Source organism: Dysidea avara, chromosome 3 (genome assembly GCF_963678975.1).
Source record: "Dysidea avara chromosome 3, odDysAvar1.4, whole genome shotgun sequence".
In the NCBI taxonomy this organism is placed as follows: Eukaryota; Metazoa; Porifera; class Demospongiae; order Dictyoceratida; family Dysideidae; genus Dysidea; species Dysidea avara.
The window spans coordinates 25,474,150-25,498,260 of record NC_089274.1 but is presented as its reverse complement, the minus strand read 5'-3'; the positions used below and the strand labels follow the sequence as shown (position 1 = coordinate 25,498,260).

Below are 24,111 nucleotides of genomic sequence, written 5' to 3'. Positions count from 1 at the left end.
TATACAACTTATTTTTGGCCGCAACTAACCCCTTTATAACGTGACAGTGTAAATGCTGTGGTATCATTTGAACTTATGAAGTTGAGCTTCAAGGGGTTTGGTAGTGCAAACCCTGTATTACATTAAATTTTATTAGCTTCAAATTGATGCTAGATTCAGATAAATGTAGCATGGAACTTTGGTACTGATAAAGCAAAAACAACAGTTCTCAGATACTACAGCCTTGCTAACTGTATACATGCTAAGAAATTAACTGTTTTACCTAAGCATGTCAAACCAAGTATCAATGTAGCAACAACAGAAAATACTCACTATAATATTAAACTATTTGACAGAAGTTGTTCTCAGAAAGTGATATAGTATATGGAAGGATGTTTGGAGGATTTGTAAGATAGCAGTGCACAGGTCAAGAAAACACACTGGTAACTTCTTGAAAAAAAGATATTATGATGGATGTTCTATTAGAGTATTTCGATTTTTAGCAGCTTTTAGATTAAGTCTCACACCAAAAGTATAATTTGAACCCCTCTTAGTAATTCTAAGTAAAGATTAGCTATTCTCCCTTCTCTATCCATCTTTTCATTGCCCATGCATGCAATTGCATCTGTACTGCAACTTCTAGAGGCTTCCTAGCTTGCACATGGTAAAATTATGGAGGGGTGTGTGCTTCAGCACCCCCCCCCAAATCCGCCCTTGTATTAGCCTGAAATATAATTATTAGCTATAACATGGGCACTTGGGATTTTATGCCCTCAGCCCTCAGGCTTAGGGCATGCATATCAGGAAAATCCATGTTACACATATATTTGTACTTAGTCATCATCTAATAGCAAAAAATAGGTATGAAATCTAGCAAATTACAAGTAAACCAAATGTTCAGTGGAACTTCTACCGATTTCATCATCCAGATATGCGTTGATAGGACTTTTAAAGTTATCAGACATGAAGAACCAATAAAATTGGTTGAAGACCATTTTGGTGAAAATATTAACGATGGAAATGATAACCCAGAATCCTATAAAAACCTTGCCGATCTGATGGATAATGTTTGTGATGAACTTCAATCAGTAATCTGAAATGCTTGTATGCCATGGCCAAATAGTAATGAAGATCTATATGAAATAAAGCAACACTTAGAGCTTCCTATTGAAGTTTATAAAAGTTGTCAAAATGTAGAAGCAGCAATAAAAATAGCTAACAGAGATATGAAACAACACTTAAAACAATTGATTAAACTGATGGATAAGTTATCTGCAGCAAGAAACCCACAAGTGAAAATTGATATATCAATAGATACCATGTTACAAAAACTCCATCTTCAGGAAGGTGGTTCACATAACATAGATCAACTTGTGCAAGCTGTTAAAAAATTAAACAAATCATGTGCTACAAGTTCTACATCACGATGTGATGTTATGGAAAAAAGCCTGGAAAAATCATACATCGGTGTAGTTAGCCTACTGCACTTTCTGTTTGCAAAAATGAGCAATACATTTGCCAGATATTGATTGAAAATATACTTCCACAAGAAAATAACAAGTGTGTTTACATGTGCACATGTGGTATATAGCTACAATGTTAAATTTGTAGTATATAATTCTGATTGTATGAAATCACATAATGCTAATTAGGACACATGCTATACAGTTTCCCTTTTTGAATAGCTACCTGTATCAGCGAACTGAATATTCAATCAAATTGTATTATTAATAATATTTCTCGTACCTCCAATTGCATCAACACACACACACACACACACATGATCCCTGTCATTATTGAAAAAAACATGATTCCTTTAAGTTAACAGTGTTCAAAATGGTACCAATAGTTAGTTACAGTTTTGTGAAAGTGCTAACAACAAATTTGCCTGACATTACCTGAGTGTTGAATTTGGACCACATTCATTGTGGTTTTTCAAAGAATAGAAATGTTTATAGTACGGCATTTACCATTTCCTTGAAAGATATCTTGTATAAATATTAATGCCAGGTGGCTACCCATAGTGGTACAAAATGTGACCAGTCAATCAATGGATGTAGAGTCACTCATCAAAAATGCTTGCAAGTGTCATTGAGATTGAATAATGGCAATTGTATTAAGGTTACAAGTAAATGTACCCCTATATGTAGGAAAGGGAAGGCAAGTACATGCTATAGTGCAAAAGAGGATGTCAATTAGAAGTGAGTACATAAGCAGGCGAATATCTACTCATTCTACTACAATATATATAATGCATTCATACGCACACACAAACAGTTATCTAACGTCCAGTGATTATACATAAACTTACTAACAAACAAAACTGCTTGTATACTCGATACCACAACAGAGCTCATTTACACTGACCAGTACCACAAACACTACACAACAGTTATTGCATGGTAATGACAATAGGAGAGTCTATACAAACCATACTTGGGGCTGAATACAATTGTATACCATGACCTTGCCTAGCCAAGGTCTGCCTGTTAAGCGTAATTACTTTGAAGAGTTCAAGGAATGCTAGTGTTGCACACTCTTACTAACTTTATCTCACCCAAGATCCCACCACAATCTAGTCAAAACTTTCCTTCATACAGCTATAGTGCATTTGACAACCTAGTGACCATACTGCACCACATGCAACTTCTTACTTTGGTAGCAATAGTTTATGAGTTCAGAGTTTCCCCAGAAAAATGAAATAGGGCAGTACAACTATCAATTTTCCACTAATATCAAAGTTAATTTGTTAATTATACACACCCCATTTACCACATTAAAGTAGAGCAGTGCTGCACAGCTCTACTGCTCTTTAGAGAAGACCCTGGAGTTACTGGTATCTTTGATTTTATTCATGAATTCATTGATATAATAAGGTATGTACATGTATGATAGCTAATGTGTTTGAAGATATCAACTCCACCAGCTTGTCAGTCCCAGTCCATAATCTGCAATTGTGCCCTAAAGAAAAAAAGTTACATATATTTGGACTGTTATTTCACTAGACAGGTGGACTGTTATTTCACTAGACACGTAGCAGTATAGATCTACAATCTATTACACTATCCCATGCATCAACGTAGATTAAATCTGTCAGTAAGAAGAACAAAGACATAAATTCTTTGTGATTTCCTTATTTTGTAGCCACACAAACTCTAATCGTGAAAATAATAAAAATCTTGATATGCATAGCATGCATCAATGTCAGATATCCAAAACATTATAACTCTGTACTCTCTGATAGCACACTACAATTGTTCACTTACTGTAATTGTATAAGGAATCTGTTTCTTATCTGGTATAGCCCCACCCACCATACTGGGAGGTTGATCAGAGTTGGGAACGGTGTCCACAAAAGTCTCATCAGTAACACAGAACCTTATCTCCTCATCTGTATCCATGAACATGTCATGTACTTCTTCATCTTCATTTTTGTATTCCCATACCCACAACTGCTCTCTGCCATCACTAAAATCACTAGTTAAGTTATTATTTTCAAACAAATTAATACGCTACAGTAACCATGCAGGTGTGAACTTAACTCACATTATACTAAAAACACAGCATTGAACGCTATATAAAAAAGCTTTGATATGCAATATAGCTCAGTACTAAAAAACGTGACAGAATTTCATATACTTCAATATAGCTAATTTAAAATTACATGCAGTAAGTACAGTGTGTGGATAGATCAAAGGCTGCTGCAAAGTGTTACAAATTAATCATAAAGTGGTTGTAACCATAGATAATATATCTATAGGCATATTATCTATGTTGTAACACACTTATGCAACATTATATAGTTATACAACGGCCACGAGTGCTCTGCCTGATATAAACGCACGAGCCTGAGGGCCGTTAGGCCCGAAGGCAAGTGCGTTTATACAGGCAGAGCACGAGTGCACGTTGTATAACTGTTATGTACCACTCACCTAATAGGTGGGGAGAGTCTCACAAGACAGCTGTAACACTTATAAAGGCCAGGTTTCTAACATCGATTGTGGGTAACCAAGCCGGACGTTGCGATGACATTCCCCCTGCAGTACTGCAGCCACCTGAGATATTGAAAGCTAGTACGCTATGGGTTATATCACTAACCTGCATTCGCTGTTCGACTCTCATCATGTAGTGCTCAGCATGCCAGCGTGATCACTCAATCGCCATATAGACTAATCGCCATAGTGATTCTCTCGAGCGAAAAAAGTAGCTAAATAGACGTTTTAAGTAAACAAAACCTAACTACTAAACGATATTAGTCTAATTCTTACTATTCACACTGGCTAAACTCGAATCTGGTGGCATGACAAAACTGGTTACCACAATCAAACGTATAGGTTAGTATTATTTAGAATATATTTGTTTTATTGAGTCATTGTCGAAGTGGACTACAGTTTAATCTGGCCTAAGATGGCACCAGACTAGTAAGGTGTATAAGTACGTTTATATATATGTAGACTAGAGTTGTGGCCACCCGTGTTGGCTTTTTTGATCGCCATTGGCTGCTTGTAAACATTATACGTATTGGTGACGTTATGGCCCACAATCGACCTTTACATGTCAGGCTATAAAAGAATTCGAGTGATCTGTGAAGTGTCTTTCCACCTATTAGGTGAGGTGTCGTAGTGGTCTTCGCCACTGGCACTTGTGCTATGCTGCACATGCAAAACCGCAGCCAGTGCAATATCTGTATATTGCACTGCGGTCGGTGCATTATAACTTATAATGCACTCGTTGCGGTCTACAAAACCGCAACCAGTGTGTTATAAGTTATAATGCACTCGCTGCGGTCTGCAGCAGTGCAATATACAAATTATGGCACTGGCAGTTCCTTTGAACTTCCCACGCAGAGTGGTACATTACATATTATTATCACACTAACCATGCACCACATTACTACTCAGCACTGACAATTCACTGCTTTGTAGTGAACAAGCTGAATTGCCCATGAAACATACCAAAGTATTAGCTTACAAGGACAGCAAGATTGTTTCTTGGACACAGAACAATACACAGCAATAACGAAATACAGCAACTACATTGGCATTGATATAGTATATGAATACCTATCAAAATCAAAGTATAGCCATAGCCTATTCTGTGTTACAGATGAGTACTGCCTTTGATCTATGCATGCATTACATATGTCCACAAAACAGTTGGTGTCATGTACATGTTTGGATCTGCTGCCCTTAGGCCCGCTGCCCTTAGGCCCGCTGCCCTTAGGCCCGCTGCCCTTGTGTTTGCAAATCAGGCACAAATGCCATGAGTCTAGAGTGTTATATTTGATACATATAATGGTCACCTGATAAACCAATTATATTATTATTTAGGATACAATCTTGATGGATTTTGTAAAGAGCTTGCTGGTATCTTAATGTCATCAAAAAATCCAAGTGACACTGTGTAAATATTTATAAACAGTTAAATATCAATCACTGAATAATACAACATTATTACCTCTTAACCCATCACTACTACTGCTCCTAATCTTGCCTACTAATACTTCTCCAATAAATGGTCGAAACACAATGAACCTAAAATGAACTGAAATAGAGAATACAAATAAAGTCAGGAAACAGTACTGTAACGCATAAAACCAAATTTCAATCTTAAATAGTTAAATAATTAGACATAACAATGATATATACCATAATGTAGCTAAATGTGGTAAACACTGAAGCTTAAATTCAGGTAATGCTAAAGTTTGCTCGATTCTGAATTGACTATTATAGACATTAATAAACAAAACTTAGCTATGTATAGCAGCTATATAGGCATGTCGATGTATTGTCAGTTGCAAACACAACATTCAGACATCAGTTACACAATAAAAATTAAATTGTTGCTAACATCATTACACATAGCAACCATGTGATGAGCAAATGATCAATTGAAATGTTTATGACGTATGTAACTGCATTGTAGGCAATAACACTATTTGTCAGTTAATTGTGTCTTGTATTAACTTGTAAATGCATACTTCTCAATCACTGGTGTTTGTAACACTGTTGAATAGAGAATGAGAAAGGTTGATGGCTTGTTTTGCTCTACTATCCATTGTTATCCTTACTACAGTCAGTAAGGTAACATCACTTCACTGTTCTGACCAACAACTACCAGCTAGTGGCAAAGATGGCCTCCAACAATTCACTACCCTACAATACTGCCTGGTTGATAACTGTACCATCATTGTGATTGATACTGGAGAGAAACTGGACATTGTCTACACTACTGATAGTCTCATTGTTACTACCCCAACAGATGGTCACACTTCTGTGGTGATTGCTAAACTAGAAAATGAGCTGCCTTGTTTCACACCTTCTACTACTTCAGATCATGGTATCAACGGTAGGAACAGTGGTGTTAGCTATACTGATAATGATTGTGAGTGGGTACAATGCTGTCGTTTACCCGGTATTTAAAGAGTTATGCAATACATTTGGGAAGCTGGTAATACTGTATAGCCTGTCACAGTGTTGAAACCGGGTCATTACTGCTGACCCAGATGACCCACTGACCCGGATTAATTAAAGCTGAGGCGTGCGATAAGTGCTGTTTCAGGTAGTACACTTTGAGCGGTCAATTCATGTTGAGTAAACGAGTAGTTATGCGATAACTAAGTCGGTAAGTTTATAACTTAAAATCAGCTAGTGGGTTTTGGTTCACGTAGCTACTGAGAGTTTACAGATAGCAATTGGGTGTGGCTTCGTGCATACCTAGTACAGCGGAACCTGTCTAAAGCGGTCACCTTTGGGCCAGAAATATTTGGCCTTTATAGAGAGGTGGCTGCCTAACTCAAAATCCTCTATAAAGCAGCCATAGGCAACAAACCAAGGTTTGCTTTTATACGAAGATTCCTGGGATTATAGCTATCCTCACACATGCCTACATTTCAATCCATTACTTACATAGCTAAAAGCCATAAACAAAGTAGCAGAAAGGATGACCAACAAGAGCCAGAAGATACTGTATGGAGACATTATCACTAGGCTGCCTTGTTACAAAGCCAGTGAAGGAAAAGCTGTAGTTTAACTTTTATTTTAGACTTGAAAGACAGTTAGCTGGTAACTGCACAATCGTAAATTCAGGAAGTTGTGAGGACTGATGAAGAAAGTTTCCGGAGTGGGAGGATGGAGCAGGGACACACGTGAGCTGCCACGAGGCAGATGGACGTACTTTTTTTGTGTAGCTGTAATTGTCTCAATAGTTGTTGTATTCTGCAGTGATTATATGGTAAAGGAAACTAATAATCACACTTGTTGTGATATATTGAATTCGAAGGCCGCTGAGAGTAAGAGCGACCTTACAAATCAACATATTGTGAGGTGAAATTTATATAGAATCACGCGAAGAGACAAAGCCATGGAGTAGTTATAAGCTTACCTATACAGAACACAACTGTGAGTATAAACTGTTATACTAGTTTACTCACCATCATGGCTGTTGCTGGCCGCTTTGTGAGAGGCTTTTTGTATAATGAAGTGCTATTTGGGACTTAAAAAGCTGGCTGTTATACATGTTATAGAGGTGACCGCTTAATGCAAACTATTTCTGTACAAACTGATTGGGAATCGGTCAGGGCCATAGTCACGTGGCCGTTATGCTGAGGTGACCGCCCAACTCAGGTGACCGTTAAGAGAGGTTCCACTGTATTACAATTTCACAATATATTGAAGTGGGTGTGGCTCACAAAAGAACTTATCCTGCTGCAAGACTAGATTATATACAACTTGTACAATAATCGATTAGTGGGAGTGGCTTAATGTAAGCTTGCAGACAGCAACGGACACAGTTTCGTACTACAGACTGCACTTACTAATAAATGGGCATGGCTGAACATATGTTTGTAACGTGATAAGTGGGTGCGGCTCAGAAAGAGGTACACGACTAACGTTTATAAGTTTCCATGTCATCAAACGAACAATTTTGTTTCTCATGTGATCCAATCTGGGTCAGACCCGGATAATTTGTAAACTGGGTCGGACCCGGATGACCCGGAGAAAATGTGACCTGGTTGACCCGGATGACCCAACCTGGTTTCAACACTGACCTGTCAGTAGTCTCAGTGTGCTATGTTCACCATCATGTTAATACTGCACCATGCTATAGCAGTCCAATCATGGGTAATATGTCAAATCACTACTGTGACTTACATGATCACAACAATGAGTGTAGAATGCTTTGCCACCTGTGTTCTGACTCATCTTGCTTATGTCCTTTACTGCAGTTACAATCATATTTCAAAAGTGTCCACAAGAAGGCACTCTAAGCACCTCTTTAGGAGATACATTACCTATGCAGTCGACCTAATGATATTCTTTCTTGTTATCATAGTAAGCTATGATACATTGACTGGTACTGGTAGAAAAACACTACAGTCAGATAGACACTGTATCTTCTTCGTGAGTTCTTACACAACACTTGTTATCTTGCAGATCAATACTATCACAAACAAATTTGCTCAAATTGTGATGTTTGCCATTTACCTTACTTATTTCTATAAAATCAATAAAACTGTTCAAGGCAACACAGCCACATACAAGCTCTCAATTGTTGCCATTACAATGGGGACAACTATTGGGCTGTCTCAGCTCATCTGGGTAGCCAATGGAATATCTGGCAGTGAATGCTCGGCTACTGTAGAATGTACATGCACACTTTTCTTATTACTACAGCAATGTGTGATTACAATCAATTTTATGTGTACAGATAAAATGTCTCGACTTTGCAAGGAATGATTCCAGTGGCACCAATAAATTAACAGCATACAAACATATTCAGTAAGTGTGCACACACATACACACACACACATGCAAACTCATGTACATACATTCATCTCATATTGTAACCACTGGAGAACCACTTATATATTCCTTGCACATAATACAGAGTATGGGCCTGGGGCCTTGTGATTACAATTATTACAGTTGTTATAGCAATTGTTGTAGTCCATTCTGTGCACCAAGTGTAACATTATTCAAGCAGCGAATTTTATTGTACTTAATATTGTTGTACGCTATAATAATCAATTCAACATGCTAATGATAACAAAGCAGTTGGCATTAATGCCAGGTAGGTACTTCTATTGGGAAGAGAAGTGATCTAGTATGTTGTATGTACAGGATTGTATTTTCTACAATTCCTAGTAATAATATTACTTGAGTTACCTAGTGATGAGTAATACTTTTAAGTATTTACGCAACACTGTGACTTAGATTCATCATCTGTTATATGAACTGTGCATGGGAAGATCAAAGTAAAATGCAGTTCCATATACTAGTTAAAACACTGCCACTCACACAATACGGAAATAAAAGCATGAGGGCATGGGTAAGAGACTAATATAGCACGAGGCAAAGCCGAGTGCTATATTAGGCTCATGACCATGCCTGGGTGCTTTTTATTGTACATGTATAGTGATGCTTTAACTGGTTTAAAGTGCTGTCTTGTCGCCTTGTTCGGAACGTTCATTTCGTTAACTCAAATCGTGTCGGTTTTCAGTCATCAGACAATCAGTAAGTGTTTATGTAGACAAATAAATGATATCTTTTTGGCAACTATATGTAGAAATGTTATGTATGTGACCTTGTTTTTCGTAAATATTTTCGAATCAATGCATACCTGTTCTTAATCTTCCAAACCAACGCATAACTGTACTTTATTGTGAGGCAAATGGAAAATATAGCACACTTGAATGCGTTATGGAAAATAAGCACACTTTTTGCTTTGATCTCGTCCACGCAAATTACTTTAAATTTGCCATATTGTACTTTGCGAGGGAGCAGGGGCGTAGGAAGCATGGGTGCCATGGGTGCTTGGGCACCAATAAATATTTCCAGTGGCGTAACTAATGGGTGTCAGCACACTGCACTACATATTATTGAAACTGAGGACTGAAACGATCGAGATACTCTAATAGAGCAGTCAATGACTCTAATAAAGCAGTCACAGTATTCATTCAGAGAAGTAGTGTAGTCAACTATGTAGTTATAAATATTGATTTTGATTATCAGCAATAGAATATGCAGCCATTGCTATCAGTTCAAGACCTTTTTTTTTGGTCTACCCATAAGTTAAATATCTTCCTATGCCCCTGGGGAGGATCAAAGCGATTCCGTGTACCATATAGTCCATACAGCACTTTCTAGCTGCATAACTGTACTGTATGAGTCATAAAGAACAGTTATGCAGCTAATTGGGCAAATGCAGTACAGTTATGCTGAGAATTTATGCAAGGAATGTTATGAAAACCACACACTGTAAACTGCCAAAACCAGCCAAACTAATCCTACCAGTTCGTAAATAGATTGTGTAAACACTTACTGATCATCTGATCACAAAGCGACTCCACTAAGATGGCATGATTGATCATGTGCATGACATAGTAAATCGCTAAAACTAGCCAAAATAATGCTATTCGTTCATTCTACAACTAGAAATGTTACATAAATAGTTACTGATATCCTGATCACTGAAAATGAAAACCACAGTGGTTTGGGTACTAGAGTAAATAGCTCCAAGCCAGATGACCAGGAAGTACAATATAATACTTAAAGCACTGCCTATGCTTGTGTCGCAAGGCAAATACAGCACTTGGCTTTGCCTCGTATTGTATTAGCCTCTTGATATGCCCCCTTGTGCTGTATTTTCCGTACACACGCACGCGACGGTGCTTTAACTATAACACATAGAATGGTTTATGCAACCACAGTTCTATATCAGGTAGTTGTATGAGCCATCCTATATTCCACTGCAAACTACAAGACAAACTGTTAAGTAGTGTTGAGTGATATTGCCTTTTTGATAATCTAGATTACTCTTTTAAAAATAATTTCAATTTCCGATTAAATCTCGATATATGGTTTACTGATAGTATACAACGTACCCCCTCTGCATCAAGGAATGCCACAAGGTCTCTATCAATCATGATGGTTGTTTTGTTTACCAACAAGCTCAAATTCTTAGTATGCAAAGCCCTTTTCTGTGACTAAAAGAACTTTAACAAGACCAAATCTATTAAGGGTGGGGCATAAAATTTAACCAGCTGCACCGTCATGCTCCACCAGCAAAATTGATGTTCGCTACTTGACAAGATGTAAAATGGTTTAGTGACTAATATCTGGATTTAGTATATAGATTAGTGACAACTATCTAGATTATTTAAAAAAAAATCTAGATTAATCAATTAATCACCCAACACTACTGTTAAGCTGATAGAGTACCTGATTTACATGCAATGGGTCATGGGTTTGAATTCAGCTGGTGGTATAGTTTTTCTTTCTATCTTTTTGCACACACTTTTCAAAAATGAACTTTTAGCTGATGGTTCCTCGGCACCTAAAGCACTCATTGACCAAGAAAATATTCATCATCTGGCAACTCAAATGATGTTGCTGTATGCTTTTGTTCATTCTTTACTACTCTTTAAAGGCACTGCATGGTGTACAGAGTAAAATGTTGAGCTACATTCCTGTCAAAACCACAGAAAACAGCTCTGGTATTTTCACATCACATGAGTTATTAACCAACCTGGAGATATGACATATCACAACATAAAAGTACACAAAATAATACCATGTTTTTCAGGTTTCTTGTGAAAATATAAATTGGAAAAAGATCACGTGCATACATTCACGTGCAATTATTTGAATTTTGCCGGAATGGCTACCATGTTTTTCAGGTTTAGGAACACCATACAAAACTTCTCAATAACTTCCTTCTCCACCAGGAATAAACTTTAAGACGTTCTCCACCTTCTCTAGCGTGCAATTATTCATGTGCTCACACACCAGGGATCATGTTTATGTTTTGATTTTCGCAAGAAACCTGAAAAACATATATTCCTGTATGTTGCAATACATGTGAGGCCATGTGCACAAGTGAATAAGAAAATATGGCTGCTTAGTCCATGGAATTAGAATGACTCGATGGATGCTAATTGGATGCTTACTGTTTCTAGTTATAACCAACTACACATGTACACCACTCATGATTACAGGTGCAAACTATCTGCATGATTTACACAGTAGTACCTGCCCTATCACGAAGGTTGCACATTGTCATTAGTAGTAATGAATTACTATACAACCAAGATCTCATGGTATGTACTGATTGTACATCTATAAACATAGATGCAGATATTCTGGCTAGTATAACTAGCACAAACAAACTTTCACATGCGCATAGTACTAACACACAGATAGACCAACACATATGCAACTTGCCTGCCCTGCTCAGGAATGTCTTAAACAGTCTAATAAAATGGGTATAAAAGACAAAAAGGTGTGTGAAAAAATATTCAGTGAATGAAAAAAGTTGCGGGTATTGCATCACAACTATCGTGGCATTCCTACTCACATCCTAGGATGGTATAAGGTTGGGTACTCCTCAAAATTATAGTACTGTATAAGACTTGCAAATGGTACGGTGTTGATGTTTAATACTTGGGTTTCATGTATAACTGTTGTATATATAGGAATCAACTTAATGTCACTGAAAACTTGATTGTGAACGGACAACCAACCATGCTACTACATACTTTACTGTGCTTTAATATTATCATACATAGTGTTACAGTCACACAGCACATCGTGCATACAAGGTGCTTTCTATGATTTGTTTACTTGCCTCTTGTGTGAGCAGCTCCGGTGCCAGCTATTATATAAGGATCACCAACAAGTGTGACATCAAATAATATTATGCATAGTCCAACTCCATAAACAACCTAGCAGAAGAGACAGCAAATATACCCTGTTACTTTGTTACTATAACTACCCAGCTAGATACATAGAAAATGAAATAACATACAACAATACAATAAACTAGTGGAATTCCAATTTGGTAGATGCTCGTTTTTCCAGCCATCACTAGTTCAATATTGAAAACAACTGTTCAATTCAAAAATTTTCTAAATGTACCCATATATATAGTAGTTAAAAGGAACTACATAGGCTTTATGTACATATCCAAAAAACCGGAACACCTTTTATCATTGCTTTAGAATACCAGCATTTTGGATATCAATGGTTTTGCTGTGTAATACAAATGGAGAGGAGGTGAGTTTTACAAATTTCTCTACCTATAGTCTAAGATATGAGAGCTCTTCCTCAATTCTGAACTACCATTTCACTGAACACCAAAATGATTGCTCCAATAGTGTGTTAAAATTTTTATTTATGACATGCATATGCACAGTAATACAAAATGTAACTTCACTTGGTGTGCTTGCACAAATCTATTACATTTTTTTGTTATGAGCAAGTGTGTGTAGTGTGCATGTGTGTGTATCATGTGCATGTGTGTGTATCAGATGGGTGTCTTCCATAGCCAGATTGCTTTTCCTTGGAGGGGAGAAGGATTTGGGGATTCTCAATAGCCGCCATTATTTGTGCTAACTTTTACAAAGGCACACTGTTAAAAGGTTATGTGAATCAAATTGGCCTGGCCATAGATACTACATCCCCCACGCCAGATCAAAACTGCATCGAAAAACGGTCTGGTCGGTGTAGGTAGGCCTAGCTCTCAGTGCATTTGTGCGTGATAACGTATACTTAGCCAAGCCCGGCAAATTCTAGGTACTGACTAACCTTATTTGCATATTTACTGTTAAGCTGGTGAATCACTTCCTTCTCCATCTTGAACTTGAACCGATCTGGTTCAATGCGTATAATGTCTTTCATTTCTGTTAATATGAACATCTTCACGTCCTGCTTCTGCGCTTCAGATCTTCTCAAACACTCAAGTATCTAACAAACTTTTGATTATGGGTTTCAATTATCATCATTCAATTGTGGGTTTGAGTTTCTGCAAGACCATTCTAGCCATAGATAGTTGGCTCCTATCAAGTTCGGTGAAGATTCAAGATTGAACATTTAATGTTGTTGTTCTAAACTGTCATAAATGGCGCTATTTGCGCGCCTATTGAGAAACTTTGTGTTTGATACCGCTGCACCAAGAGTCAGATGGAGCCGCTGTGTTAGCAGAAATACGAGTACCTTCAATGTATGCGTAGTGGGCAGTGGACCTGCAGGATTCTACACCGCCTACAAGCTACTTAAGGTAATGCTGTAGTCTTGCAGTTTGTATAGGTCTAAATAGCCAAGGCAGAGATTGTGTGCTTCAGATGTCACAGTGCATCTATCAGTGTTTAATAAGTCCCCTTGCTCCCCAATGAGGGCTATGTAGGGCTTACATGGGGATTTGTCAACTTGCAAGAGCAAAATCCTGGGGTGTAAGAGTTTGTCTATTGATCTAATTCCTGCCACAGTCATGGGGGATCCAGAAGTCTTGTACAAGCTCATGTGGGCTGTAGCTTGTACATGAATATACGTGGCTGCACAACTTGATGATTTTTAAACATGGAGTCAAAAGTCTTAGGACCAGGGGAAGACTTGCCTGTCAATCTTCAATATTCCCCTGTTTAGCCCGTACTGGGGACACTTAGGGTTACAAATGACACAGTATTTAGCATCTACCATATAGAGGGAAACTTTGGCGTGGATAAACTTAGGCGAATGGCAAACTAAATCGCATTTGGCAAAATAAACTTTGGCGAATTCAAGCTCAATCTATAGCTATAAAGACACTAATCTCAAGCACTACGAGTAATTGGCAGGTAAAACTTTGGCAAATTTGTAGCAAATGGCCAAATTCGCCAAAGTTTTCCCTCGCCAAAGTTTCCCTCCATACGGTATCAAGAAAAGCTTCAAAGGCTGGAAAGTCACATTGGACTAAGCTCATTTTATGGCCATTTATCTTCTCAGCAATGATTGGGATTGTACTATCAGTTAAGCTATACTATAGCCTATAAGGGAAACTATGCGGGTAAAATAGTGGGACATTTGTGAAAGTTATTCTGTATTGGACTAAACTCTACAAACAGCAATGTAGATAACAACTGAACCAACTCTTCACCCAATGGATTATAAATCAATGATACTGTTTCAGTGCCCACCATATCAGACTTTAGAAAGAGTCTAGATGACTTGTGGCTGGTCACAGGATATGAATTTTGACAAATTGGATAATAAATAAATAATATACGTACATTTTCCTTCACTGAATTGAATTCTTTGTCCAACAATTGAATAGTGTTTATGGTGGACCTCTTATTCCTTCAATTTAATTTCTTGCTTTCTGGGCACTGTCTTGACCATGCTCACGATTGCTATTAATCGTAATAGCAGCAAGTGTTAGTCTGATAAATGATGTCTTGCAGGATAATCCTGATGTTAAGGTGGACATATATGAGAAGCTTCCTGTGCCATTTGGATTAGTACGATATGGAGTTGCTCCTGACCATCCAGATGTGAAGGTGGCTGTGTACATGTACATAGTGAAACTTCATTAATGTGGACACTTATAATGGACCCAAAAGTATTGTACAAATGTTAGTATGCTTCAGCCTTGTTTGGGACCTAATGGAGGTTGCCAGCATAAAGATGTGGCCTTATTTGTGAGGCCTCCTATGTTTGGGTCATACAGATATTTGACATAATTCCACTAAAAATGAAGTTTCATTGTTGCAAAATAGCAAAATAGTATTGTTTGTATTTTTTTAAATGAAATCAGGCATTATGACATATGTATGACATCATCACTGATACGATTTGAATACTAGGTAGTCAGCAATGTGCTGATGATTGGTATGTCTATACCTGCAGAATGTAATCAACCAGTTTACAGAGTTAGCCCATTCTGGACGGTGTACATTTGTCGGTAACATATCCATTGGTACCCAACTGACTGTGGATGACCTCAAGCACTACTACAATGCTATAGTAATGGTACAGGGAAGGTGTTGGTGTGTATGTGTTATCATATCTACCATCATTTAGGCATATGGTGCCAAGGAGGAGAGAAAATTGGGCATCCCCGGTGAAGTATGTATGTATATAGTGTATTCTCAGTTATCCATAGTTTGGTTATTTAAACATCTCAATTATCGAAGTGACTGTTCTCTTATCATTAGTGTACATTTATTTGAATACAGGTATGTACTATTAGAGTATCTGAATGAGCTATGTAGATAAAGGTTCATTTATCCGAGCAAATTCACACTTTACAACTTAAGTAGGTGTTCGAAATCCACTCTATAAAAACTCCTTAATAGAACAGTCACTTATTCCATAGTGCACACCTTTCAGCTTATAGTAAGTAGGTATGTACAGAGACTTGTACTTATATTAGTAGTATTGGCATCTATGGTGGCATGTATGCATTCATTGTATATGGTTGGTTGGAGATAAAACTATCTTTATAGGATCTCCCTGGAGTATACTCGGCAAGAGCATTTGTTGGGTGGTACAATGGTCTCCCAGAAGAAAAGAATGTATGTATATACATACACGTGTGTGTGTGCGTGTGCGTGTGAGCGTGTGCGTGTGGGTAGGTGTGTGTGTGTGTGTGTGTGTGTGTGTGTGTGTGTGTGTGTGTGTGTGTGTGTGTGTGTGTGTGTGTAGATGTGTGTGTGTAGGTGTGTGTGTGTGTGTGTAGGTGTGTGTGTGTGTGTGTGTGTGTAGGTGTGTGTGTGTGTGTGTATGCGTGTGTGTGTGTATGTGTGTGTAGGTGTGTGTGTGTGTGTGTGTGTGTGTGTGTGTGTGTGTGTGTGTGTGTGTGTGTGTGTGTGTGTGTGTGTGTGTGTGTGTGTGTGTGTGTGTGTGTGTGTGTAGGTGTGTGTGTGTGTGTGTGTGTGTGTGTGTGTGTGTGTGTGTGTGTGTGTGTGTGTGTGTGTGTGTGTGTGTGTGTAGGTGTGTGTGTGTGTGTGTGTGTGTGTGTGTGTGTGTGTGTGTGTGTGTGTGTGTGTGTGTGTGTGTGTGTGTAGGTGTGTGTGTGTGTAGGTGTGTGTGTGTGTAGGTGTGTGTGTGTGTGTGTGTATGCGTGTGTGTGTGTGTATGTGTGTGTAGGTGTGTGTGTGTGTGTGTGTGTGTGTGTGTGTGTGTGTGTGTGTGTGTGTGTGTGTGTGTGTGTGTGTGTGTGTAGGTGTGTAGGTGTGTAGGTGTGTGTGTAGGTGTGTGCGTGTGCGTGTGCGTGTGTGTGTGTGTGTAGGTGTGTGTGTGTGTGTGTGTGTGTGTGTGTGTGTGTGTGTGTGTGTGTGTGTGTGTGTGTGTGTGTGTGTGTGTGTGTGTGTGTGCAGGTGTGTATGTGTGTGTAGGTGTGTGTGCAGGTGTGTGCAGGTGTGTGTAGGTGTGTGTGTGTGTAGGTGTGTGTGTGTGTGTGTGTGTGTGTGGCACTATGCATTATGCATGTACGTATGTTATGTACATTTGGGCTAGACATACATACTTATCATTTACAGTGGAATCTTGATTATCCGAACTCATTGGGGGAAAGGGTGTTCATACAATCAAATGCTACATAAAACTGAACTTCCATACATTTATATAGTTTTTTTTTTGTTTTTTTTTGCTCAACTACTCTAATAAAGTATACACCTGTTGACAAAATACCCTAATTGAGCAGTCAATTTGGTGTTCGGTAATCAACAGTTCGGTTAATTGGTGTTCAGATAATCAACAGTTTGGTTACTTGGTGTTCAGATAATCGAGGTTCCACTGTATCATCATTTTCTTCCCCTATTATTGTGATGGTGGCTTTGTTAGTTACATCCAGATCTCAGTGGAGAGAGGGCTGTGATATTTGGACAAGGAAATGTAGCTGTTGATGTTGCCCGTATATTGCTCACACCGGTGGAACTGTTAAAGGTGACTCTTTGTATAATTATGTGTACAGCGATATTAGCCAAACACACACACAACACACACACACACACAAAACAAAAATGAAGCCTTCAGCTGCTGTGCTGGCATGGTCATGTCTACCCAGTGAACCAGCACTGGGACACCTGTGCACTACTCAGGTGCTGGGAGTCAGTGCAGGCAAATCTCCTGGGACAGGACTAGTAACCCTCGGGGGACCCACAGGTGAAGACGTGGCACCAAAAGTCCCACCTGGATTTTCACCCTCTGTGTGAGACATGGACAGTTGACATTTGCTTTCCTCAGTTAATACCAGGTACCCATTGATGTTACAGCTGGGTGGGCTGCTTCCCTAGTTGACACCAGGTCCCAGCTGGGTAGACTGGAGCAATGTGAGTAAAGTTTCTTGCTCAAGGAAATAACAACAACAATACCTATTTGGCATAACCAAATGTCCATCCGGGAGCCTTTCAAGTACCAGGCTGATGCTCTAGCCACTGGGCGGCCATTAATAGCTGTATTTCACATGGCTGCCATAGGCTTTGCTTTGTGTGTGTGTGTGTGTGTGTGTGTGTGTGTGTGTGTGTGTGTGTGTGTGTGTGTAGATAGTGTAGTGTGTGTTAGTTTGCAATTTGTATTCACGTTATTATATCTTTAAAAGCTGTTAAAATTTACTAATCTGTGAAAAAGTCAAAATACTTTCTGAGTTTCTAAAATCTCTAAATTTTCTTAAAGGGGCAGTCATATAGTGTATGGACGAATTGGCAATTTACTAATTTTGACTATATTGCAAGATGTTCCCATTTCTGTCTTCGCGTGTTTTGGTGATTGCACTATTAGAGTATTTAATGCGCACCTCTACTTCCCAGAGAGATACTCTTTAGTTTGTTGTGCCATCTCGTCCACAGAACACGGACATTTGTGCTCATGCATTGAATACTCTGGCACAGAGCAAGATCAGAAGAGTGGACATTGTAGGGAGAAGAGGACCACTTCAGGTACTAATTCTGTGTTGTACAGTTGCAATCAAGGTTTTATTATCTGGCTAAAGTCAAGTCTGTGGTATCCAGCAGAAGTTGCTATTTTAAATGCAATACCTTTATTCAGTAGTTCAGTTATGTAGTGCTGTAATAACTAATGAATTTGTGGCCTGAGAACATATATCCAGTTTGTGTCATACTTGTTGCTTTCTGCAGGTGGCTTTTACTATTAAAGAATTACGGGAGCTTACAAAGTTACCAGGGTGTTTTCCATCACTTGATCCAAGTGATTTTGATGGCATCCAACCTAAACTCTCTGGTAGTATGCACACATACAGCTTTTCAAATGTTTGTACATATTACTTTTTGTAGAAGTTCCCAGACCGCGAAAGAGAATTACAGAACTTATGATAAATGCAGCTAAGTATGTTGTCATGTATGTACAGTAGAATCCCTAAAAAAGGTGTGCTGTGGACACTTTTATAGAATGCTTGTCCATGATATGGTCCCATTTGTATTAATATGTTTTAACCCTGACCACCTCTTTAATAAGGACACCTTGGTAATCAGATCACTTGTCCACAGTCCCGTTTGTATACATACACTTGTAGAACTGGGTGCAACTAAGCATGTTCTCTACATTAGAAGGGTTTCACTATAGTGATGTGTTTTATTTTGTTCATCTGTATCTGCTTCAGTAAAGAGATAATAAACACTGAAGGTTTAAAAGAATGGACACTAACATTTCTTCGTAGTCCAGTGGAATTGCTTAGTTCTACTGATGGTACAGTGTCTAGTGTTAAACTAGAGAAGAACAGAATTGAGGTGAGCTAGTTATTGCCATTATCAGATATGACAACTGCTGTAGGATAGAAATGGTGTGCCGTGTGCTATTGGAACAGGAGAAATGGAAACTAGAGACTGTGATGTGGTATGTTTGTTTGTGCTAGAGCTTGTAGTGTAGCTTTATTCTCCACTTTATAAACGAAATTGTGTGAAGTGTAGCAACACTTTTCAGTGGCTGAAAACTTTTTAGTTATGAATATTTGTAGGTATCAAAATTTCCCCCAAGTATATTTATGCTGTACAGTATTTTTCTAATTACGGTCATATATTTTTAATACAGGTCTTCTGTAGTATTGGATACAAGGGTGTACCAGTGGATAATAGTGTTCCATTTGATAGTGACAAGGGGATTATTCCCAACAAAGATGGCAGAGTATTGAACAGTGAGCTGAACTAATAATTCCCAGCTGTATAATGTGACATACATTTGTAGATGAAGGAGAACATATTCCAGGTAATATGCTTGTATCTATTGATTTGATTGTGCAATGCTTGCTCCTTGATTTTTGATCTAATTTTGATAATTGTTATGTTAATCCTTTACCTCTCTCGTACCCAACAATACTAACTCACAAGATCAGTAAGAGTATCAGTAAGAGTCCATGGTTACAGTTAGGTATATTAAATACTTATTCTAGCCCCAATATTCTAGAAATTCTCATGTGTTTAGTCACACAATTAAGCACCACGGAACATACAACTGTATATAAAAACTTTAGACGGAATAATCATATACGGGTCTCATGGGGGACTCAGTGATTTAGTAATATTTATACATTTTTTTGCTTTGTGCTAGCTAACTCTACAGGTCATAATCACATGGGTAGACTAGTTTTCTCTGTTATAGCATGTCCTTACTCTAAAAAGTGGCTTGAGCTGGTTAGTATTGCCCTCTCATTCTAAAATTCCATCAACTCTTTGCCCACAATCACTCAATTTGTGTTTTGTTTGTCCAGCTTATGCTAATTTTGCTGCACTCACAATGACTGCTAGCACTGCTTTACTGAAGAAGCTATTTCCCTGGAATAGCTGTCTGTCTAAACCAGCTTCTATAAAGCAACTTGCTTAGTTGGCGTAATGGACTAGTGTACTCATCATGCACAATGGATGGCCTGTGCTTAAGTGTAGACAGAAGGTGGTTAGTGTACAGTCTACCTGATCATGTGTAGGTGCCACTAGTCATCAATAGTAAACTTTGGGTGGGTTAAGCAAGAGTTAATAATAGTGGGAAGAGTTGGTACAAACATGCAGACCATGGACTGGGGCCCATTTTTTTCTTCTCCATGCAAGTTTTACTGATATTTATATGTTTATACATTGTACTAGCTAACTCTGCTGGTTTAGATTGCTTGGGTAGACCCTCAATCTAGAGCTCAATTAGTTCTCCTACATAGAATGCCATATCTTGTTATGTACACATATTTGCATTCAGGACTGTACTGCAGTGGTTGGGTGAAGAGAGGCCCAACTGGTGTCATTGTGAATACCATGAATGATGCCTTCGCCACAGCACATTTAATACTAATGGATTTCAATGATGGTATTAGCAACTGTAGACTTGTGAACACTATTATAGCCCTGGCCTACTGTTTTCTTAGGAAAGCTACCAGTTGCTGAATACAGTGGAGAGGCAACTAAGAAACTGCTGCCAAGCATAAAAGGTGATTTATTTTAGATTTTTTCTTCTTCGTATTTGGTTTTCCATTACAGGCCTAGACCCTATTACTTTTTCGCAGTGGGAAAAGATAGATCATCTTGAACAACAGCGAGGTAATGAACTAGGAAAGCCTCGCGAGAAAGTTATATCAGTAGAAGAAATGGTAACTGTGGCAACTACTGAGTGAATAACATGCTATAAAAATTTATCTTGTATTTATTAGCTAATTCTTATCAATTAGCTAGCACACGTGCTATAAATAACTTTGGCTACTGCAAAACTGTTGTTGGTTGTATATTGAGTTCCTTTTTCAGGAGCTCTTGTACAATTTTAGCAATGTTTTCACATCATCATTACCACTATGGTGTCGCCCATCAAGAGTGAGGTTTAGTTTTTTGAACATGCTGGTCATTCCACCAACAATGTAGTACTTCATTATCTTTGCAAACACTTTCTTAATGTTGTCTGGTAAGAGTTTTTTATTGAGGGGCCGTACGCTAGAACAATTTTTATTGCAGGTTTACTGAGGCCAGCTACCACATTGCCATTAATAAATTTTTTAGCTACCTTTACTCTTTATGTTTTGATTTTGTAGTTTACTTTTTGTGTTGTATCTTTTGTATCGTTAGCTTAGTGTACCTATTTTTGTATACAGTATGATAGGGATCATGGAGGTTCGGGTTTTTCTGGCCAAAAATATCACCCAAAGCCAACTTCACAATACCTTGGCAGTATTGGTTAGATATAACCAAGCCCAAAAGTTCTACCCCAATTTATTGCTACAAAATTTTATTCAGTGGAATTTTCTACTGGCTAACTGCCTGCCTGCCTGCCTGCCTGCCTGCCTGCCTGCCTGCCTGCCTGCCTGCCTGCCTGCCTGCCTGCCTGCCTGCCTGCCTGCCTGCCTGCCTGCCTGCCTGCCTGCCTGCCTGCCTGCCTGCCTGCCTGCCTGCCTGCCTGCCTGCCTGCCTGCCTGCCTGCCTGCCTGCCTGCCTGCCTGCCTGCCTGCCTGCCTGCCTGCCTGCCTGCCTGCCTGCCTGCCTGCCTGCCTGCCTGCCTGCCTGCCTGCCTGCCTGCCTGCCTGCCTGCCTGCCTGCCTGCCTGCCTGCCTGCCTGCCTGCCTGCCTGCCTGCCTGCCTGCCTGCCTGCCTGCCTGCCTGCCTGCCTGCCTGCCTGCCTGCCTGCCTGCCTGCCTGCCTGCCTGCCTGCCTGCCTGCCTGCCTGCCTGCCTGCCTGCCTGCCTGCCTGCCTGCCTGCCTGCCTGCCTGCCTGCCTGCCTGCCTGCCTGCCTGCCTGCCTGCCTGCCTGCCTGCCTGCCTGCCTGCCTGCCTGCCTGCCTGCCTGCCTGCCTGCCTGCCTGCCTGCCTGCCTGCCTGCCTGCCTGCCTGCCTGCCTGCCTGCCTGCCTGCCTGCCTGCCTGCCTGCCTGCCTGCCTGCCTGCCTGCCTGCCTGCCTGCCTGCCTGCCTGCCTGCCTGCCTGCCTGCCTGCCTGCCTGCCTGCCTGCCTGCCTGCCTGCCTGCCTGCCTGCCTGCCTGCCTGCCTGCCTGCCTGCCTGCCTGCCTGCCTGCCTGCCTGCCTGCCTGCCTGCCTGCCTGCCTGCCTGCCTGCCTGCCTGCCTGCCTGCCTGCCTGCCTGCCTGCCTGCCTGCCTGCCTGCCTGCCTGCCTGCCTGCCTGCCTGCCTGCCTGCCTGATGCCTTCAGACAAGCATAACTAGATAACAGCTAAGGCTATGGGCTCGATTTTTCACTGTTCGATGTTGTTTCACCTAACATGTGCCTTTTGGCATACCGCAGTACATACAATGCGCATCATAGACTTACCTTTGTCCTCCTTTGTGTCCCATTTCTTTTCGCTGACAGCCAAAAGTGTTGATTCATAATAGCGCGATGGCTTCCCTATGGGAATTGTTCGTATTTTCCATGGTGACTGGACTGATTGCAGAGGCGCTTCTCTTACTGCTCTTCATTTTAGCTCTGTGAAACAACTGAACATAGCTGAAAGCGAAGCGTAATGACCACTTTCACTTTCGAGTCAGTAATTGATAGTTAGGTGGCATTTTTCGTGGTGACTGGATAGGCGTTTCTCCTACCTGTTATTAGTTTGTAGTGCTGTGTAATGGGCTGAACATACAGAGTTGAAAGCAAAGTGTAATAGCCACTTCATTTTTGAGTCAGCGATTGATATTTGGGCCACATGTTCAGTTGAAAACATTACCTTTGGCACCATCCTTTCTTTTGATGCGGTATGCATGAGCTCACCAGTCATAATGTTACAATAAAGTAAACAAACAATAGCATCTGCAACCACACTGTAACTGCATGTAGTTTATGTGCATTATATATAATTAAAACAATTCACTAGCCAGTTAAATGTTGTACCATTACATAATAGCTAATCACCATCCGCTAAAATCCACTAAGAACTATCATCTAAACATGCAGCATTTAAATACACTTACACTATCACAAAAAAACATAGTTACAAATTGATTCCTTCACTTGTGGCACATTTCATGAGGCCAAACTCAAGAATAGTCAACTCTAAACAGCAAAATCATCCTCATTTTTGAAACCAGCACCTTTTTTTATCCTAAGAAGTGCTTAACCTACTGATATAAGTGCAGAAAAGGTCATGAACTGCAATAATTCAATGGTGCCACTTCTCCAATACAAATTTAAGTATGAAATAATTTCTATTGAAAAAGAATGGTAAGTAAACTTTAGCTTAGGATATTTTCGTAATAAATGAGCAGAATTTTACAGGGTAAATTTTAAAACACACCTAAAAAAATTGAAATTGCTAGTACAGCTGAAAATGATGTAGATTTCTATAACTACTAGCACCGTTTTGTATAGGAGGTGTCAAAAAGATAAGTTCAAGGTCACTAATTCAAGGCTTGGGAGTAGTAATTTGTGCTGGAGAAAAGCAGTTTGTGTAGTTTGATCACTATA

The 24,111-nt window shown here is 39.5% G+C and overlaps 2 protein-coding genes across 3 annotated transcripts; one reads left to right on the top strand and one right to left on the bottom strand.

Annotated features, from left to right (window-relative positions):
* Positions 1 to 2,812: 2,812 nt before the first annotated feature.
* LOC136250465 (DNA-directed RNA polymerase III subunit RPC8-like) lies at positions 2,813 to 13,752 on the bottom strand. Its single transcript, XM_066042673.1, has 6 exons — positions 13,566 to 13,752; positions 12,607 to 12,703; positions 5,437 to 5,523; positions 5,315 to 5,378; positions 3,246 to 3,447; positions 2,813 to 2,940 (listed from the first exon to the last, which is right to left on the bottom strand). Exons 1-6 carry the CDS (start codon positions 13,674 to 13,676, stop codon positions 2,893 to 2,895), a joined length of 609 nt encoding a protein of 202 aa, XP_065898745.1. The 5' UTR covers positions 13,677 to 13,752; the 3' UTR covers positions 2,813 to 2,892.
* Positions 13,752 to 21,438, top strand: LOC136250464 (NADPH:adrenodoxin oxidoreductase, mitochondrial-like). 2 transcript variants are annotated; one of them, XM_066042672.1, is made up of 16 exons: positions 13,752 to 14,037; positions 15,197 to 15,292; positions 15,642 to 15,764; positions 15,816 to 15,860; positions 16,241 to 16,309; positions 17,580 to 17,681; positions 18,584 to 18,673; positions 18,872 to 18,974; positions 19,028 to 19,079; positions 19,354 to 19,480; positions 19,524 to 19,586; positions 19,782 to 19,884; positions 19,935 to 19,955; positions 20,934 to 21,041; positions 21,100 to 21,162; positions 21,212 to 21,438. In XM_066042672.1, the coding sequence occupies exons 1-16, from the start codon at positions 13,879 to 13,881 to the stop codon at positions 21,343 to 21,345; spliced, it is 1,458 nt and encodes a 485-aa protein (XP_065898744.1). In that variant the 5' UTR covers positions 13,752 to 13,878; the 3' UTR covers positions 21,346 to 21,438. The 2 variants fall into 2 exon arrangements, with proteins under 2 accessions (XP_065898744.1, XP_065898743.1); XM_066042671.1 differs by having other exon boundaries at positions 18,872 to 18,977.
* The last annotated feature ends 2,673 nt before the right edge of the window (positions 21,439 to 24,111 follow it).

What these genes read in the sequence shown, in the direction of transcription:
- LOC136250465 (XM_066042673.1), bottom strand. Translation starts at nt 13,676, where the DNA reads ATGTTCATATTAACAGAAATGAAAGACATTATACGCATTGAACCAGAT. An exon ending in TTACAAAATCCATCAAGATT is followed by an intron (nt 3,448 to 5,314) that starts GTATCCTAAATA and finishes TAGTGATTTTAG; the next exon opens with TGATGGCAGAGAGCAGTTGT. An exon ending in AGATTCCTTATACAATTACA is followed by an intron (nt 2,941 to 3,245) that starts GTAAGTGAACAA and finishes TTTTTTCTTTAG; the next exon opens with GGCACAATTGCAGATTATGG.
- LOC136250464 (XM_066042671.1), top strand. Translation starts at nt 13,879, where the DNA reads ATGGCGCTATTTGCGCGCCTATTGAGAAACTTTGTGTTTGATACCGCT. An exon ending in CTTATGATAAATGCAGCTAA is followed by an intron (nt 19,080 to 19,353) that starts GTATGTTGTCAT and finishes TATCTGCTTCAG; the next exon opens with TAAAGAGATAATAAACACTG. An exon ending in ACTGCTGCCAAGCATAAAAG is followed by an intron (nt 21,163 to 21,211) that starts GTGATTTATTTT and finishes TTTCCATTACAG; the next exon opens with GCCTAGACCCTATTACTTTT.